Below are 20,885 nucleotides of genomic sequence, written 5' to 3'. Positions count from 1 at the left end.
CCGTTCACTGCCAGTATAAAGGTTTGGAAGAGCCAGGATATTTAAAATTTGTTTGGCTAAAAGAAGAAAGTCATATACACTTAGGATGGCTTGAGGGTCTGTAAATAATGGGATGATTTTCATGTGTGGGTAAATTAACCCTTTAATAGTGAGATTTGGACCCTAATCTAAAGTGTGACCTTATGTTATTTACAGAGGTTCTTTATAGAAAATGAAAATAGTTCATATACCATTTAGTTTGACCTCCTGGGATATGGAAGAACAACAATTTCATGATAACGTTAACCTCAACATTTCTCTTAAAAGTGAAAACAAGTGCTTAAGGGTTTTGAACTGTCAATATCGTTCTTCAGTCGCGTCGCTGGCATTGCAGATGAGGCGCGTCCACGCATAATGAGAGTGTGCCCGGGCGTATACAGTGACACACACACACACACACACACACACACGCACGCACACCTGTCATGCTCACACACGGAAGAGCTCAATGAAACATGTCACGACAGTAAATAGCTACAGTTTTAGCGTCATACTCACCTGTGAATGTTGCGTCTTACCGCTTCAACACATCGCGCGTCGAGTTTGAAGATGAGAGATGTGTTGAGTTTCATCTGCACAGCTCTTCTGCTCACACCGGTAAGACACTCAACTTTATTTTCACCCCTTTGCAACTTTCATAATTGCTCGAGTTTCACTTTCATATTTAAAAATTACTTTAATGTCATGAATCATACATTTCTATTTGCCTGTTATTGTTGTTATCCAAAGAAAGAACGGATTTATTTGTATGTGAAGCTGAAGTAGCTACCATGTTCTTACCACATTTTGCCGTGGCACCATAATAACAAATATGTACCACTGTATTTTTTTATTTTTATTATCTGAAGTGTAAATGCTATTGTAATCCAGTACAAAGACAGACAATTATATTTTGCTTAAAGATAATGACCCCTGTTGGCCTGATGATTTATTCCACCATTGTGACATTAGCACATATTCCAAATTATCCGTATTGTACTGTGGGAAAATCTTATTGCTATAATGAAATAAAAGATAACAACAACAACTTGGATAGGAGGATGAAATAAAGGTTATTTATTGGCATTGATAGTTTCATGAAGAACCTTTAACATCCATGGATTCGGCTCTGTATAGTGTTCTTAATGTTCTTTAAATCATTAAAATGTTCTTCACACAAAAACAAAAAATGTGTTACTTTTAAGAAAGAAGTGATTTATTTGTATGTGAAGCTGAAGTAGCTGGTATGTTCTTACCACATTTTCTTTGGGGAAACAAATATGTTTTTTCAATGGCCTTTTGGAACTTTTATGAGTGTAAATGATTTGTTTAAATATTAAATAAATACACACAAAAAATCTCAATGTAAAAAGAAAGAAATAAGGAAAGAAAGGACCATAAAATAAGTATTTCCTTTAAGCAAATGTATTCATTTGTTTGTTTGGGAGTAAAATATGATCCTGACTTTTCAGTCAACTACACTGCCAAGTAAAAAAAAAAAAAGAAGGAACACTGTAAAAATTGGTTGTTTTTTGTTGGTTTAACTTAAAAAAAGTAAGTAACCTGGTTGCCTTAAAATTTTGAGTTTATTGAAATAAAAAAATTGAGTTGATACAATGAAGGAAATTTGTTTAATAAATAGAAAATCAAAATTGAATTGTATTTGAACCACATAAAAAAGTTGATAAATCATGAAAAAGCACTATTTGGTATGTTTCACTGCAACACACACAATTACCCAATATGCTTACAAAATCTTTTTATAATATTTGGATAAAGGTTGTCGAATCTCAAAAAAAAATGTTCATTGTATTAACTCAAAATTTGAATTTCAATGAACTCAAAATTTAAAGGCAACCAGGTAACTTTTTTTCTAAATAATTTTTTACAGTGAAGTTGCTGTTTGGATTTGAACAGGCAAATGCTTAAGAGTCAATGATTGGATCATTATTGCAGTAATTATTATGTTTCTATCATGTTTTATTTTTGGCAACAGTTCTTCTAACCATAATTAATGGGTTGTGTAGCTTTTCATTTCTTAAACAACCATGTCTGAAGACACATCATGACCATATTCCAGGAGGACAATGGCAAGATTTATCAGCTCAAACTGTGAAAGAATGAAGAATCATTTTCACTCATGAATTGAGTCCAGACCTTAAATTCATAAAAAGTCTTTGGGATGTGCTGGAGGAGACTTTACAGAGTGCTGGACTCTTTCATCGAGAACACAAGATCTTGACCAAACCCTGATGCACCTCTTGATGGAAATCACATTGCAACATTTATTTCCATCAAGAGGGGCATCAACTTTTGGTGCCAATTGATGAGTGAAAATGATTCTTCATTCTTTCACAGTTTGAGCTGATGAATCTTGGCATTGTCCTCCTGGAATATGGTCATGATGTGTCTTCAGACATGCTTGTTTAAGAAATGAAAAGCTACACACTCCACCAGTTATGTTTAGAAGAATTGTTGCAGAACACATAACATGATAAAAACATAATAATCACTGCAATAATGATCCAATCATTGACGCTTTAGCATTTTAAATCCAAGCAGTGACTTTTTTTGGCCAGGCAGTGTATCAATCAAGTATGTGATCTGGATTGTTATTTCATAGGGTCTTATTTGTTTGCCTAAATGTATCAAATTCATCTAATTTGTCATACTGAAGATGTGAAGTGTGATCAATCTGTCTCTCTGAAGGTTTGGTCTGAGTCTCCTGACACTGATAGGACTCTTCAAGGAGACTTTGTACAGTTTGGAGAAGCTCCTGACAGAGTTATGGACAAATGCAGTGTGCAGGTCCAGTACAACTGCTCTGCCGCCTGCCGAATTGGTGTCGAAATTATTATTTCCACCCCAACAAGGACAGGAGTGATAGTCTACAGAAGGACCTGGACTAACCATAAGAGTTTTGGAAAACCTAGATCCAGAAAGGTTCCTCTGGCGTTTCCTCCAGCTGTGCTGTACAGGAGAGACTTTTTTGTCAGGCGACCACTTGAGGCGTGTGATGTGGTGCTGAGGGCCTGGCTGCTTCATCTGGATAAAAGGGAACCTGGTGGCAGCCATGCTGGAGGATATGACCAATCCCTTGTAAGAACATCTTTGTTTTTGAGGACACTCCCAACATCTCAACGTCCAGCATATCCACAGACAAGATCGGTCTCATGGGGTGCGTGGCTGATATGGCAGCTGACCAAAGATACTGTGAGAAAATGTTCACAAGAGTCAGGTGGGGACACTCTCCTAACTGACCAATCAGAATACTTGGAGAAAAAAAAAGAACAACAAGTTAATAATTAATGTTATGATTTACCCTTACCCTAATGTCATTCCAAACCCATATGTTGTAGTATTTTTCCCATGGAACACAAAAAGTCATTATTCACTAAAAAATGTAGGTAGCACTTTAGAACATATAGGAACAAATGAGTAACACAATATTAACATTCTATATTAACAAACTAACAAGACGCTGTAATTGTATTATTAATTCTAAAGTAAAGTTTATGGTAACCCACTAGTAATTACTCAAGTATTACCAAATGCTTCAGTAGGTATTACTAATTATTTTGATCAATATTCTAAAGTGAAGTTTATGGTAACCCACTAGTAATGACTAAGGTCAAGCTTTTGAGGTTTTTTGGATAGTAAATCCTTCTGATGGATTTGGTAACACTTGAGTCAATTAAATTTGGTCTGTTCCCCAATCAAGTCTGAACACAGACTTTTTTATAGAGTTTAACAGACAACTGGGTCACGCTGAACTGTCATTGTCACTTGTGTTCCATTAAAAAAAGACATGATGGTGAGGAAAACCCCCCAGAGAGAACTAGTTTAGGTTGTTTTGAAGATACTGCATCAATAGCAGATTATACTCACAAAAACTGTTGAATCATTTATCTGATCATTCATGCCTTTCCAGACACTGTGGATATCCTTACTTTTCCATTTGCCAGTACCGGTGAGAGGTTTGGGGTGATACACACATTTTTACCCTTCAAAAACAGAGATCTAGAAAGGAGACGCACCCTCGCTCTCAAACAGCCAAGGTCAGACTTGCTTTCAAGATGCTTCATTAAAACACCTTGCTACTTTTTGTTAATAAAAACAAAGCTTTTTATTTGGGAGGTGGAGGTAAAAAAAAAAATGGATTAGGTACATCTAAAGCCCATATACTGGGTGACCTAGGTGGTTAAGGTTTCTCATCTCTGGGCCTTGAGGTCCACTGTCTTACAGAGTTTAGTTAAGGACCAGGTGGTTGCTTATTGGCTTTATTGGCTTAAGTATCTGTGATATTTTGATCTTTAGGTATGGCTCTGGTCCCTCCTGAAATGTAACCATGAGTTTTTCTGTTTAATCATCCAACCAGGAAAAAAAGATAATTTAGAAAAGTGCTTAGCAACAGCCTAGTAACCACCCATAAAAATCTTAGCAATACCCTAGAAACATAACACATATTTGCTTACACTGTCTATAGCAACACAATAGCCACTTGCAAACATCCAAGCAATGGCCTAGAATCCAGAGACCAGCTAGAACAGCCTAGCAACACCCTAGTTATCAGTTAGAATAGCTTAGCAATACTCTAGAAATGTCTTTGTGAATATTGTCGACTCAATTGCACCACCAAAACGACCACTCATAACACCTTAGCAAAGATCCGTTGCAATGCCCTAGAGACCACCCAGAAGAGCCTAGCAACATCATAGTAATCACTTAGAATACCTTAGCAACACCTTAGAAATATATTTGTGTACACTGCCTATAGAAAAACCCTAGCCACTACTCATAACACCTTAGCAATGGCCTAGAGACCATTCAGAACAGCCTAGTAACACCCTAGTTACAACTTAGAATAGCTTAGCAACACCCTAGAAACGTCTTTGCATACACTGTCTATATCACAACCATAGCCACTACTCATAACACCCTAGCAATGGCCTAGAGACCACCCAGAACAGCCTAGCAACATCCTAGTCACCACTCAGAGTACTTTAGAAACACCTTTGCAATTTCATACAAAACAACTTGGAGGACCTTATTAAGAACCTGGCAACACCTCTGCTATCACCCAAAATGTTTTACCAACATGGAAATGCCATAGAAAACACTAATAACACCTTAGCAACACTCTACAACAATGTTTTAAAAACCACCCAGTAGTGATGTTACGCCTGATACCGAGGCTTCGAAGCGTGTGTCGAGAACGTCAGGCACCTCTCACCGGAGCTCCGTATCGAGGCTTGTATTGTTTTAGTGATGTGACGTCACTGATGACGTTCGAAGCCTCGTTTGAGTGCAGCGCTTCAAGAAAGGGTTCACTTTTGGAGGGATGCTTCGACTATATAACGTGTCAAACTGCACAAGCACTACCACTGCCCTCTCTCAAGTCCACCCAATCTAAAGAACTCCATTTCCCTCTGTAAAACAAAAGTACTCCCCAGTTACAAAATTATGAAACACTGAGCATAAATACATGAATGATTCATTAATACAGGTCCTGCTCAAAAAATTAGCATATTGTGGTAAAGTTCCTTATTTTTCATAATGTAATGATACAAATTTTACTTTCATATATTTTAGATTCATTGCACTCCAACTGAAATATTTCAGGTCTTTTATTGTTTTAATACTGATGATTTTGGCATACAGCTCATGAAAACCAAAAAAATTGCATATCATGAAAAGGCTCTCTAAACGAGCTATTAACCTAATCATCTGAATCAACTAATTAACTCTAAACACCTGCAAAAGATTCCTGAGGCTTTTAAAAACTCCCAGCCTGGTTCATTACTCAAAACCGCAATCATGGGTAAGACTGCCGACCTGACTGCTGTCCAGAAGGCCATCATCGACACCCTTAAGCGAGAGGGTAAGACACAGAAAGATATTTCTGAACGAATAGGCTGTTCCCAGAGTGCTGTATCAAGGCACCTCAGTGGGAAGTCTGTGGGAAGGAAAACGTGTGGCAAAAAACGCCACACAACGAGAAGAGGTGAGTGGACCCTGAGGAAGATTGTGGAGAAGGACCGATTCCAGACCTTGGGGGACCTGCGGAAGAAGTGGATTGAGTCTGGAGTAGAAACATCCAGAGCCACCGTGCACAGGCGTGTGCAGGAAATGGGCTACAGGTGCCGCATTCCCCAGGTCAAGACACTTTGGGCTACAGAGAAGCAGCACTGGACTGTTGCTCAGTGGTCCAAAGTACTTTTTTCGGATGAAAGCAAAGTTTGCATGTCATTCGGAAATCAAGGTGCCAGAGTCTGGAGGAAGACTGGGAAGAAGGAAATGCCAAAATGCCTGAAGTCCAGTGTCAAGACCCAACACTCTGGATGAGCTTAAGGCCGCTATTGAAGCATCCTGGGCCTCCATAACACCTCAGCAGTGCCACAGGCTGATTGCCTCCATGCCACGCCGCATTGAAGCAGTCATTTCTGCAAAAGGATTCCCGACCAACTATTGAGTGCATAACTGAACATAATTATTCGAAGGTTTACTTTTTTTGTATTAAAAACACTTTTCTTTTATTGGTCAGATGAAATATGCCAATTTTTTGAGATAGGAATTTTGGGTTTTCATGAGCTGTATGCATAGACTGTAAAAAAATATTGCCATCTTGTGAGAGAGTCATCATGTGTCACTCCCGGATAACAGAAAATGGGCAAAAAGCACAGCTGAGGTGACGCAATGACTATAGACGGCAGATAAATGGCTATCCACTTGTAACCACGCCCTTAATTATGCAGACCTTTAAGGCTTTATATAACATAAACAAATGAGTTATAAAAAAATTCACCCCCCTCACAGTTGTCATGAAGATCAAAATTAGCCTTATAAGCCAAAACCACAATTCGTACCAGGCTGTAAACATGTTTTTTTCTGCTTTAAAGTTGAGAATTTTAACATGGGGCTCAATGAGATTCTGCTCCCTTCTGGAGCCTGTCCCTAGAGGCCAGTTAAGAAATTGCAGCTTACATTACTTCCGTATTGGCTTCAAAAGAGATCGCGGGAGATTGCCGCTTGGCTGTATGCCAAAATCATCAGTATTAAAACAATAAAAGACCTGAAATATTTCAGTTGTAGTGCAATAAATTAAAAATATATGAAAGTTTATGGTCGTACATTGGTCGTAAAAAGTGGGTGTGTCTTGTCTATATATATATATATATATATATATATATATATATATATATATATATATATATATATATATATATATATATATATATATATATATCACTGTCACAGTCCTGACCATTTTTAAGCACCATTTGTGCATTGACCAGCAGGTGTCTAGTGTGCACTCGAAGCCTCAAGAAATATACCGCTTTTCAACACATCTGGCTGGAAAGCTTCAAAGCTTCATGAAGCTTCATTTTGCCACCACTACCACCCAGTGCACCTTAACAGCCAATTAAAAGCAACGGCCTAGAAACCTGTTATGGGTCTGTAGTGCAGCAGAGAGGAGGATATCTAGGACTTCCAAACAAACAGGCTTTATTCAGAGAGACTTCACACAGAACACTAAATACTTCCAACAGACCGCTAAAGACCATTAACCTAACATAACTTAACAAAGACAGAGTGAACAAGAGAACACCTCTTTACAATTTTCTGGGTCTTAAACAAGTCTGTGTTTGTGATATATGTCCTTATTTCATGTAAAATGCTAGCTCGCACTGTCTGGATGTGTTTAAATCTGCTCTAAGTTTGCATTTTTGTTACCTATCACACATGCGCACTTCAATAAGCCGCCAGAAAGCAGGTTTATGCGTTTACATGCAGCGCAAGATCGAGGTAAGAAGAAGAAAACTACCTGTTCCGACGGGTTTATTCTTACGCCGTTTATGACCTTACTCCGATAAAAGAAAACGGGTTACCCCGTTTACATGACCATGTTCGTTGTCGGCTTATTAGACATAATCGGCTTAAGAACGTGCATGTAAACACACCCACTGATGACAATGAACCAAACACAGCTGAATCAAACTAAACTGACAAGGGTGACTATGGCAACAGAAAAGTGGCGGGAACCAGAACAAAGGAACATGTGACAAATGAAAACCGGAAGAACAGGAAGAAAACCACAACCAAAATAGACCATACATGTAACAAAACCACTCAGAAGAACACCCTAATATTGGATTTTCAAAGATAGGCCAGTTTAGTTTCCTCCAAAATGTAAAATTCCAGTATTGTTGTAAATTTAGTATGCAATAACATAACTAACCTTATTTGTGCTCAACATTAAGCACTTCATATGTTCTGGTTTACCTGTTGATATGATAATGGTAATCTTGTAATGCTTGGAATGTTCTAGAATTTGTATAGTGTGTTGGTACTCTTTATTTTGAAAATCGCATCATCTCCTCTCTGCAGTGTGACTCTGTCATTGTGGCTCTACTTGCTGAGCTGGTGCAGCCAGTCGGTGTGTGGGATAGTCAAACATGTTAATGAACACAGGAAATATGGAAGTCCGCTCATTATGCTGTCTGACGCGGGTAAGCCAGTCAGTGTGCATTCCATTGTGTGAACTATACCGTACATCGTACTGAAATATATATTATAATTCCATATACACATTAAATGTGATGTGCCAGTATGTCTTGGTCCTCAGGTAATATAGTGCTGCAGGTGCAAACGGTGGCTGGAGAAGTACAGGCGTTTACAGCACACACAGCGTTACCCCTCCATACCTGGATCCGTCTGGACATCTTCTTTCAGGTGTCAAAGGTACATCAACCATATTCATAAATACATTCATATCCACTTTTCTCAGCTGAGTTACATTAAATACATACAGAATTACTTCTGATGGCCCATCAATCAGGTGTGAATATATTAGAAAGTGAACTCTTGGACATTTTTTTTTTATGTCAGGCAAAGCTCACAATCACAAAGGTCTTACCTGCTGGACAGACGTTGGAGAACACTCATTTTTTTGAGTAAGTCATAATGTCTCATCTACACTGAAAATGATATGTAATGTTTATTATTAATACTATCAAAGGTTAGAAATGGTAAGCTTTTTTTTTTTTTTACTAAAACATAAAATAATATGAATGTAGCCAAGAAGAAATTGGATAAAATATTAAGATATTGTCCCCAGGGAATTCACATAATACTAAGTAATTAATATGACAGTATTATAGTAATAAGACTTTTTAAAGATCAACATTTACTGTTTTGTTTACAGTCATTTTTATAGTGTAGTTCATGTTTAATAAAACAGTAAATCTTTTTTTTTCCCAGTTTTCGTCAGCCAGTTAAATTCATTGACACATCAGGATATTTTGTTTTTGGTGGTGACAACTACATGAATGGATTTCATGGCTATTTTGGACCTATCAGATACCATCGTTTAGGGTCAGAAAAGGTGAGTCCAACTCTATTATCAATGAATAAATGCATATAAGAAAATCAATTTATTATGTCAATATTAATCACATGATCCACCATGCAATCAGACATTCTCATGCCGTAATAATTTCTGTGATTTCTATTGAAGGTGAACAACCCCCTGTCCCCTGTTAGGACTCTAAAAGAGCTGGACAGATTCCACAGACACTGTGAGGAAATGCAACAGGTTACTGAGCACTATCTGGAGGCATTGAGAAAGAACCGAGACATCTCTAGAGGTCAGTTAAAGTCAGTGTTAGGGGTAACACAAGTTACGCAATCAGAATACTTTTTCAAGTATCGAGTAAAGTCATGCATTATTTTTACATTTGCAACCAAACATCTGTGTTACTTTACCGCAAGTTACTTTGTTTTCCCATTTATTGACTCACACCTCTAATTTCCCCATGTTAAAGGGACCTATTATGCTTTTTTACATTTTCAACACTTAGTTGCTGTGTAATGTTGCTGTTTGAGCATAAAAAAGATCTGCAAAGTTACAAAGCTCAAAGTCCAGGGGGCTCATTTATAAAACTTTCCGTAGATTTCATCATAAAATTGTACGTAGATTTTATCACAGCTAGATTTTGTTTACGAACAAAAAACAAAAAAATCTGATTTATAAAACCATGCGTACGCAGAACCTGCGCAAAAATCCCTTTATAAATCACAGCCAGCAGCAGATTGTGTGTACGTGCTTCTCCACCCTGTCTCCTCCCCGAAATCACCATACAGTGGAGATCAAAATTAGAGAACAATTTAGAAACATTTGATTTTTTTCAGAAATATTGTTGATATTCATTTCTTGAAGTTTGAAGGAAGATTAGCTGTGGGTATACCATTGTTCTGCTAGCATGTTTTACAAAATACCAAGGTACTTTAACAAAAACCTTTATTTTGTCAAAAACACTGTGATCAAAATTAGAGAACAATAACCAATGCAGCGGAAAAAAAAAAACATTTGTCGCCAGTGATTTTACGTAGATTTTCAATGGGGTTTAGATCAGACTCTGGGCTGGCCATTTCATTATTTCAATGTTCTCACTTTCAAGAAACTGCTTTACCCGTTTTGGAGTGTGATCGGGGGCATTGTCTTGCATAAAAATTGCGGGGCTGATTGGGAGATGCTCGCAGTGAAGGAAGAGTTGGATAAACAGGTTCTGAGGTTCTGCCATGTAGCTGTATAATAGGCCCAACTCCTGCTGCAGAAACATCCCCAAAACCACTTCCTCCTTCATCTTTCACTGACTTCTTTGGCCACCTTGGGTTCAATTTTCCCCAGTTTGATGCTGAACATAATGTTTCCCATCAGACCCAAATAAATTAAACTTGCATTCATCACTAAAATGAACTTCGGACCATTCTCCTCTGTTCACACAACATGCTCCTCAGCAAAGGTTACTCAAAGAAGCAAAGGAGTGAGCTTTCAGTCTGAATTCTCTTAAATGACAAGACACTGTATGGCGAGACAGATCTTTACTGTGTTCAGCTCTGAACTGGCGTAATTCTAGCTGCAGTGTTGAACCGATTCCACATTGAAAGTCTCCGCATTGTCCTGTCCTCTCGTGCATTGGTCTTGCGTACCTTTTTGGGTACTTGAAGGAATTAGTTTCTTTGTAAAGCTTCAATATTCTAGAAATAACAGATTTGGAATGACCAACTTCTTTTACAATTGCTGAAAGGGTCATCCCTTTGGCCTTCATCTGGACACCCTGGTGTCATAGGGTTTTAGTCACCGTAGAGCGGCTTGCCATCTAGCAAAGTCAGTGAAAATTGGAAAGTTTGCTTCAAGTTGAATAGGGTTTGCCATATTATTACGGAAATTAGCAACAAGTGCCAGATTAACACCGAAAGCTTGAAGGTATCTGAAAGTGTTCTCTGATTTTGACCAGTGTTATTTTTCAAATGTCTTATTTAAGTTGTATATACTGTACTTCAGAATATATATAACTTGTGAAATATGCTTAAAAAACTACCTTCTGCTCCTGTTAGGATCATTTCAAAAAGGACTAAGCAGTGACCTTGAAATTTAGGAAATTGTATGTTGTTCTCTAATTTTGATCTCTACTGTATATGGAGCTTACAACGCCTAGTTTTACTATGCATCACCTCATCTGCATATCATTTGCATGCATATCCCATCCACGTGACACCATGTTTAACACTGTCAAAGGTGAAAGACATTGAAAAATATTAGATACGGACTATAAATGCCATTTGTGCCTTACACATTACATTGCTGAATATCATTCAAATTCCTTTTTATGTTGTAGAATAAATATATCAAAATATTTATATACAAATATTTTATTAATTTTAAACACTTCAAATCAAATCAAATTCATGACATGCAGTTTTGCTGATAATGTCCCTGAATGAACTTGCTCTCTCCTCATCCTGCCATTGCCGTAATCCTCCAGCAGTGCCATCATGAAGAATTACATACTCAGGTCACCGGAGGATTTATGTTTCTAACAAATAAAATGATCGTAAACACCTTCACCAAATCACAGAATTCATTTGTGGGGGAAAATTGAAAACAAAAATAGTGAACACATGCTTCTTCATGACGGTTTTGTAATGAACACCAAGACCAATAGTAATAGTTTGGACCGATGATGAGTAGCGATTGTGCTTCATGACTGTATTTGCAGACTTTGACATTTTATAATATATGTAGCCTACATTAAGGAAAATATTGTGTTCTGCAGTTCTCTAATAAAAGGGTACTTCATGCTATTCTGTATCACATGTAGTCGCGCCATCTCCTACGCTCCCGTTGTGGACAATGTGACTGTAAGGCAGTGCTGATTATTATTATTTTAGTTTTCTTAATACATTTAAATAATCCCCACCCATAGAATACGGAAAAAAGTGGATGAGGCCTGGCTGAGCTACATTAGAGAAGAGTGTTGTCGCTATGTCAAAGAGACGTTGCTTTTTCCACAATAGGTGCGTTTACATGGAGCACTGTAATCGGTTTAAAAATCAAATCCGAATGAATGCTCCATAGAAACACCTCAATCGGAATAAAAATGCCCAAACCGAATGAAATTGTAATCGGTTTGAGAGGGGTGGGATAAACCTTCTCATGAACCGATCAAACGAAAAATGTAACCATGTAAACGACCTGACCCGATTACTTTTCAGTGTGTCCTTATATGACATGATACACAGTGCGCGCCTTCACCACTGACCGCACGCCGCGCTCACACGCAGGCTATAATTTTGAGAGGAAAGTTAATTTTTCTGAGGGGTAACGAAACTTTTTATTTCGTTAGAAGTTATGAAGATAATGTTGGCATAATGACACAGACAAAGCCCAGCTACACCCTCTCATCTTAACGTATGCGCAGGCACTTTTTACTTCAACTGCGCCCAACAGAAGAATTTGAGAATCTGTTATGATTATTACACTTTACAATGAATGAATAGTTTTTATAAAACCGTATAAGTCTTGGTGGCCGTTAAGAGTTGCTATGGCATCCTTGAACACATTCCAGCTGCTGGAGAGGACAGCGTCGACATTTCTGATGCGGCAGACAAACTGCTCTGTGATGATTGTGATTGAAAGTCAGCACATGTAAACCCCAGATCGATTTAGATAACGTCTCATGTAAAGAGTCCACTGAATCTTTCAATCGGAATTATTTTAATCGTAATGACAAAGAAGAGTACCCATCTGGCCTGTCGTGGATTCATTCTTGGCTTTTAAATAGGCCTATACTCCAAGTTCTTGTGGTCAATGATGATTTGAAACGGGTACCTGAATCGTAGTCTCAATTTGGTCAATCCTATTCAGCTGGTGATGTGACAGGAGATGAGGCAGTAGCGGAACAATTTTTGGATGCACTGGATCACTGTTGATTGCCCATAAGATTGTAATATTTTAATGGTCAAGGTAATTTACTCAGACAAATATTCATCCTTGCTTGCCAGCTCGGTTTGCAGGGTGGGATTTAACAGAATACTGATTGAGAGCAATATCATAACAACCGCTCTGCGCTGCTAAAGTGCGAAATTGTACTGCACAATAAGCTGCACATAATTTCCCCTGTGTAGATGTAATAACTGCACAGAAATGTATCTACCCCCCTGCAGGGTATTCTAAAACTTCCTTAAACTGTTGTGAGAAATATGTGAAGGACTTGCAAATTTGTCCATTATCCCAAACTGCCGTGACCCACTCTAATATGCTTTACTCAGTATAAAAAGAAGATTTAACTGTTTCTTGATTAAAGGAGTCGAGTTGGTGAGTGAAATACAGGGGCGTGGGACTGGGGGGATAAAGGGTACTGAGTAACCAGGGCCCGAGGCAGGGGGGGGCCTTAGAAGTCAGTTTTCTATACATACACATACATGGTACGGGGGCCCAGCAAGATGGTTTGTACCCAGGGCCCAAAATTTGGTGCTACGCCCCTGGTGAAATATATTGAACATTGCCTCAGAAATCCCTTGCATTTGTCGGCAGATCTATCAAGCTTTACTGGCAGTGTCAGTGTTACCGTGTCAGACGGCGTGGTGAAGACATCGACTGGAGATAGCATGTCAGATGTCCATTTGAAGCTCAAAGATTCGCAAGTTGTTCTTGAAACTCCTTTAGTATCAGAGGCAGACAGAATATACTGGATCATTACTTGAGTAAAAGTACAGATACCCTTGCTAAATTTTACTCAAGTACAAGTAAAAGTACTACAGTCAGATGTCTACTTAAGTAAAAGTACTGAAGTACTTGTTTTTAAAAGTACTTGAGTATCAAGTGTACAGGAGTACATTTTCTAAATATTTAGTTATGAAAAATGTTAATGTTAATACTTTGGAGAATGTAAAAGGAAGTAAGTGCGCACCAACTGCCAAACTGCTGAAATCACATGACACTGGCGATCCGAATCATTGATCGATTTGCTAATTCTAACTGTTTGAATATTTATTTGAGGATTGAACACAAACAAGGAAGAGAAGACAATGCTGAAAAAAGTTGTAGTTTTTGTTATTTTTGGACCAAAATGTATTTTCGATGCTTCAAGAGATTCTAACTAACCAACGGATGTCACATATGGACTACTCTGAGGATGTTTTCTGGACATGGACAGTATAGTGTGCATAGACTTAGATACGCTCTCAGACTAAATATAAAATATCTTAAACTGTGTTCTGAAGATGAACGGAGGTCTTACGGGTGTGGAACGACATTAGAGTGAGTCATCTATGACATCAATTTCATTTTTGGATGAACTAACCCTTTAAGTACTGTACTCAGGTAAATGTACTCCGTTACTGTCTGGCTCTGTTTAGTATACTACTTTGATAAGCAATCCTGGCTCTGAGCTGTGTAACCTCCGCTGGATTCTGGTCAGTCGAAGTATTCTGTAATGAACACAAAAAGACAATCCGTGTCAAACAATCCAAAACCAGCACATCAGCTTCAGGCGCATTACCGCCACCAAATGAACTGGAGTGTGTAGCGGCAGTGCGGAAGGCCTATTCTTACTAAATTAGAAGAACAAAAACATATAAATATTTTTTTATTATAGTCACAAATATAATCTTGTTTTTGCAATGTATTCAGTAAAGCTCATGGCTTATAAAGCTACAAACGGGAAGTGAGACTAAAACTCAGGTGACAGCTCCCTCTGGTGGACGGATGAACTGTTCATTGTCTGATGTGTTACACACAAGGGGCAACCTCCTGCAGTTTCTTTTGAAGCCAATACAAAAGTTAGCCTGACAAGCCAGACCCACATCAAGATGTTTGGTCTGGAAACTCACCATAGACAGGGCTCAATCCGAGGGGCGGGATAAACGGTTGTCTTTCAAACTCCCTCTGCACGCGATTGGATAGCGCTGCAACCAACCAGAGCAACGAAGGTGAAGCAGAGCTCGTTGAAAGATTAAACTTTCGCCGTATCCGGTCAGCAAAACCCCGAACACATCTTTCCTTTTTAAGAATGACTTCAGTGCCGTTCTTTGTTCTTTTCTCAGAGAAAAGCTTAACTCCAAGTCTTCCAGAGTCGCGGTCAAAGCTGATTCAAAAGACCGCCGTTCACCAGTTTCTGTGTTTACTAGAAGCACGCAAACGCAACTCGGCCATCATTATGTTAAGCCCCGCCCACCAACTCTATACACGATGTGATTGGCCCAACCAGAGTTTGGTGTTTACAGCTCAGAAGTGTATTGAGAGATGCTAGACGACACTCGCGGCAGATTAGATTTGTTGCCGCTAGAGTGCGTCTAGATTTCTAGGCTATACGAAAGTAACTCCAAATCATCCAATGGCCACTAGAGACAGGCTCCAGAAGGGATCAGAATCTTATTTAGCCTCATGTTCAAATGCCCAACTTTGCAGCAGAAAAAAACATGTTTACAGCCTGGCACAAATTGTGATTTTGTTCTATACGGCTAATACGACTTTATGACAACTGTGAGGAGGGTGAATTTTTGTATAACTCATTCGTTTACATTGTATAAAGCCTTTGAAGTTCTGCATAATTAAGGGTGTGGCCACTTTGATGGACAGGTGGATAACCATTTGTCTGCTGTCTGTTAGTCATTGCGTCACCTAAGCTCCGCTCACATCCCGCCTTTTTGCCCATTTTCTGTTATCCGGGCGTGACTCGAGATGGCACGCTGCCAAGATGGCGATGGCCAGCTCTTCTCTACTTTACCAAAATAGACAATTCTTGTTTTTTAAAGGTACACTATGCAACTTTCTGTCCACTAGAGGGCGCCTATTCAAAACAAATGCGTAGTTTGATGATGCAAAGTTTGAGCACGGCATCTTGGGACGTGGTCTTCACCTCACAGCCGGTGGAAAATAGGACTCGGGCAGAAATCACTTTTATGGATGCGGTTATGCAGCTCTGTTTATCATATTAGATACATTTAAGTGTGTTGAAAATTATGTTATGACGTTACTCCGTGCGTTCACTTGTTCACACTGCTAAGAGTAAAGCGCTCCTGCCAAATAAAACCCGAAACCAAGGGTAGCGCAGATATGACGCAATTCACCCTGCGCGGCGAGTTTAATTGTCAGGCGCTCTGACCAATCACAACGCCGATATTGTGCACCCCCCGTTGCTATCCGCCATTTGTCCGACAAACAAAACACCACGCTTAGTAGACTGATGTCGTTTTTAACGTGAAAAATTGTAAAAATGTGCTCATATGGGACTTCCAACACAGACAGCAGGTATCCAGAAAGACTTGGCGATGTACAGTTTCATCTGTTCCCGAAACCTGCCCGAAATCCTCATCTGTCATTTCAGACAATGCTCTACACAAACTTCATGTATGACTTGTTTCATACAAGTCTAGCTTACTGGTACAGTAATTTATACAACAGTAATTTGCATGGTTCATCATAATTTGGTGTTTATATCCTTATTTACAAAGCGTGAAAAACAACACACCTGTCATTGCTGTAGTGACAGAAGATGGGTTTCCGTTTTCGGTTCGCCTTCGCCACTAACGTTACAACAGCTGTTACGGGCTGCAGTGTCATTTTTCTGTCACTGTTGTGGCAGGCTTGTGGAGGATTGGCCCGTCTTACTGGTAATAATTGGGCTTTACAGAGGTCCAGGGTATAGATAAGACCAACGGCATGAGCACAGAAACCTGTGGAGCTAACCACACATTATGTCCTTACCTTACAGCACACTTAATAATGTTACGGTGGTTAGCTAACGCTAGCTAGGATAACTGAATATGATGTTATATATTATCTTTTAATGATTGTAATAGTGAGCAGATAGTTATATACCCAGCTTGCTTTACGGGAACGGTGTTGCTCCTTAATGTTATCCTCTGTCTCAATCAGCAAGTGATGCGGTTGTTCAGTTTTACTCTGTGACTTGTAGGCTATGGCTACGATCTTTATTTTGTTTATTTCATTTCTAGTCACATTCACATCCTGAAAAAATCCCTCAAATGCATATATTCAGATTCTGTCTGAAATCAACATGTCATTTTTCCAGAAATTGTTCACTATTTCCCCAGGGAGTGCACGAATTGACAGTGGGAGCGCCATTGCGGGTATCGAACGCTTGTCAGACATATAGCAACAGTAACTAAGGGTCTTTGCGAAGGGTGAATTGACAGACAACTTCCTCAAACGCTATGCTGAAACTTCTCTGTCCTTAGTTAAAATAGCAATTTTCTCACAATTTACGAATAGTTGGAAACATTTGGGATATTTTAAGTACTCAACTGAACAAAATATATAACACTGGGCTAGTAGGTTTTGGATATTTTACTGCAAACATACTACATAGTGCACCTTTAAATAATTATTTTGTAATATTGCCGTATTTATTAGAAATTATTTATCACTGCACATACATTTGTTTTGTTTTTTGTTTGTTTTTTAATTCACATGTCTTGTAATCTTGAATCAAAGTACCTTGCCCTCCCTTTTGCAGCGACATCTCTTCTCTTTCTGATGAAGTGTTTACTGGCTTGAGGTCGGGGCAATAAGCCATCACTCACATAAGATCCACCAATAGCAAACCCCAACCATCCAATTAATTCCTCTTAGACAAAATCAAACCCCATCCTACATTTATTTTACTCCAGAAGGTGTTTCACTCACACCACAATATGGAAGAAGTGGAATGCAGATGAGCCAATGATGACACAATTGTCTTTTTGGGTGAACCATTTATAAAGACTTTGTTTTTGGTTATCAGATGTTTGTGACTCTTATTATGGAGACCTTATGAGGACCTTTGGTCGTAAGGAATGCACACAAACTTGGTCGTGGGGCCAGCAAAGAAGATTCAACATGACCTTGAGGCTTCTTGAAGACCACCAGGACTTCATAACAGGTAGCAGGGGGTTAACACTGTATGTTGTAATGTGAACTACCGTTGGCTCTTGGTAAAGAGTTTCTTCGTCTGTTCCTCAGGTCTGGAGAGCAGTGGCAGACATTTGCTGCATCTAAGCCGAGTGATTTTCCAGGATGTGGTGAAGACAATAAGTAAAGCGGAGGAATCTGACGGCAGCCTGGATCTCATATCAACACTCATTGAGAAGCTTCAGGTGTCCTACTGTTGGGGTCACCATCGCTCCTCTCTCTTGCTCGCTACCCTGCACCTGGCTGGCCTGGGCGTCCCTGTGGACCTGGAGCAGGTGGGAATGAGAACACATGAACACTCAGCCAGCAGCCATTATAAAAGAGCAATGCAATGGAAATGTTACTCATCCTAAATTAGGGGAGAAACGACTTCATTATCGAGTTGACTAGTCGCTGATGATGTCATTAATGGGTTAATTATATTTCACACAGATTTCTGCTTGTTCTAGATCAGACAGAGGGAAAGAACCACAGTAAAGATTAGATTTTTATATTAATACATTAGTGAGAGAGTGATTGTGAATTAATTCTATCTGGCATTGTCTCTCCGCTAATAGTGAAGCTGTGTGTTTTAGTTACTAAGAAAGATATGCTCGGGACTTTTCTGTTTCTAAGCTATTTTAGTGATGAATCACAGAGCAGTGTTGACTAAATTTCTGAGCTACTAAATATTCTGTGTGTGCGATCTGCGCGTAATGTATGAGCCACTGTCTGGTGTGTGCGTTACAATACAGCAGCACATTCATTTAGAGCGCCGATTAACTTGCTTGCACCAGAGGTGGACAGTAACTAAGTACATTTACTTGAGTACTGTACTTAAGGACACTTTTTGAGTATCTGTACTTTACTTGAGTATTCTTTTTTCTGGAAACTTATGACTTTTTTTTTTTTGATAGACAAATATCATACTTTTTACTCCACTACATTTCTATCTAGGTCAAAAGTCGTTTCTGCAGCAGCTCTGAAAGTCGGTGGATGATTTTTTTCCTTCTTTAAAAGGTTTTTTGTTGTTGTTGTTGCAGACAGTCTTTCAGGAATCACTCTTATAGGGTCATGTACATTTTTCCAACTTTTTTTGAACACTGATCGGTTAATAGCAAAATGGAAGAAGATGGTTCTTAGGCACAGTGGCCCTCATTTATCAATCTTGCGTAGAAACTGGTGTATATGTTGGCGTAAGATTATGCTTACACTCCTCTCATCGCCTGATTTATGAAGCTGTGCGCACCTCTGCAATCCAGGTGTACGCAATACTTGCCCTTGATAAATGCCGCGGCTGAAAACGATCGTCATTAGAATAACACGCCCCTATATATTCAAGTCTCCGCCTCCCGCACGCCCTCATTTTACGCCATGGACACAAAGAAGACGGCAAAGAAGCGAAACTTCTCCGACGTGGAGATCGGGCGCGCTCAATCATCTCACTAATCCACTAGTCGGGGCACTGATTAGGACATAAGTCAATGGGCTGACTCCCTGATCACTGACGATCCTATTGAGATGATTGAGACGCGCGCCCATCGAGACCATCACCAGGGAAGTGAAAAAAAACCCCGAAATTGTTTTATTTGGGAGTTTAAAGAGTGGGAATAAAGACACCTACAAAAACAAAATATGGACCCAAATTACGAGTAGCTACGCTTAATAGAGTGGATGAGAAAGCACTCCAGCAGTTTATAAATAGCTGTTTGGATGATAAATTACCATCACAATGCATTATTTTACAGCACGTTTTGAAACAATTAGCATTTAATGTCGTATCACGGCACATGTATTGGGGTACAATAGTGATGATGATGTGATGTGGAGTACTACCATTCATTCACATTAATAATTACATGACAATTTGTAAGATTCTTCTTCTTATTATTATGATTATTATTCTTAATGACGCTTGTTATTTAGAAGAAGATTATTATTATTATTATTATTTAAAAGAAGAAGGTCATTTTTATTATTTTGTCAGTCTGAATTATTTTAGTCCCAGTCCGTGCGCAGCTGCCGGGCCAGGCGGGCCTGAAACGTCAGATAAAGCGCACAGGCTCGCGACTGGAGGAATAGGCTACATATGCCTAAAAATCAAACGCTTTGGTAAAGCCACACAAATTAAACATTGACGTTCATGTTGCACAAAAATAAACACTGAATGTTGTTGTTGTGGTTTTTAACAGTGGGTCATATAGCATATCTTGTCAGTGTGTTTTGTGGTGTTAGGAATTGTTTTTCTGCGCATTTTCGCACTAACTCCAAACGTGCGTACACCACCTCCTGAGCTGGCGTAGGATTTGAGCGTGCCGTACGCCAACGTCCATATTGATAAATCTCAAAGTCACCGTGGGTTTGGGTGTACGCAAGGTGTACGCTGGAAATTTGGTGTACGCACTTTTGATAAATGAGGGCCAGTGTGTGCACCCATAGTCATACTTTGAAAGTATGTTTCAGTTAAAAAAAAAAAAATCACGATTAGTTTAGTTGGCATACACTTAGTGCCAACTAAACTAAAAGTTGGCAACTAAAATATACATGTTTGGAAGAAAGAGAAGAGTAAAGTTGGGAGAATATCAGATGTGGATCAGTGTATTGGATCCGTGCATTCGGCCTTAAAGTG

The 20,885-nt window shown here is 39.0% G+C and overlaps 1 protein-coding gene across 2 annotated transcripts in view; it reads left to right on the top strand.

The window, feature by feature from the left end:
• Positions 1–488: 488 nt before the first annotated feature.
• LOC137078948 (protein sel-1 homolog 3-like) overlaps positions 489–20,885 on the top strand; it is a 48,929-nt gene continuing 28,532 nt past the window's right edge. The window contains exons 1-10 of one of the 2 annotated variants that reach the window (XM_067446806.1): positions 489–636; positions 2,728–3,256; positions 3,950–4,076; positions 8,407–8,528; positions 8,645–8,760; positions 8,908–8,972; positions 9,280–9,403; positions 9,536–9,665; positions 18,111–18,248; positions 18,329–18,552. In XM_067446806.1, coding sequence (XP_067302907.1) covers positions 544–636; positions 2,728–3,256; positions 3,950–4,076; positions 8,407–8,528; positions 8,645–8,760; positions 8,908–8,972; positions 9,280–9,403; positions 9,536–9,665; positions 18,111–18,248; positions 18,329–18,552 — 1,668 coding nt within the window. In that variant the 5' untranslated portion in view covers positions 489–543. The remainder of the gene's footprint in view (positions 637–2,727; positions 3,257–3,949; positions 4,077–8,406; positions 8,529–8,644; positions 8,761–8,907; positions 8,973–9,279; positions 9,404–9,535; positions 9,666–18,110; positions 18,249–18,328; positions 18,553–20,885) is intronic. The other variant, XM_067446805.1, reaches the window with a different exon arrangement.

This window comes from Pseudorasbora parva, chromosome 6 (genome assembly GCF_024679245.1).
Source record: "Pseudorasbora parva isolate DD20220531a chromosome 6, ASM2467924v1, whole genome shotgun sequence".
Taxonomy (NCBI): domain Eukaryota; kingdom Metazoa; phylum Chordata; class Actinopteri; order Cypriniformes; family Gobionidae; genus Pseudorasbora; species Pseudorasbora parva.
Note: the sequence above shows the minus strand (reverse complement) of the source record. Positions and strands in the feature narration are given on the sequence as shown.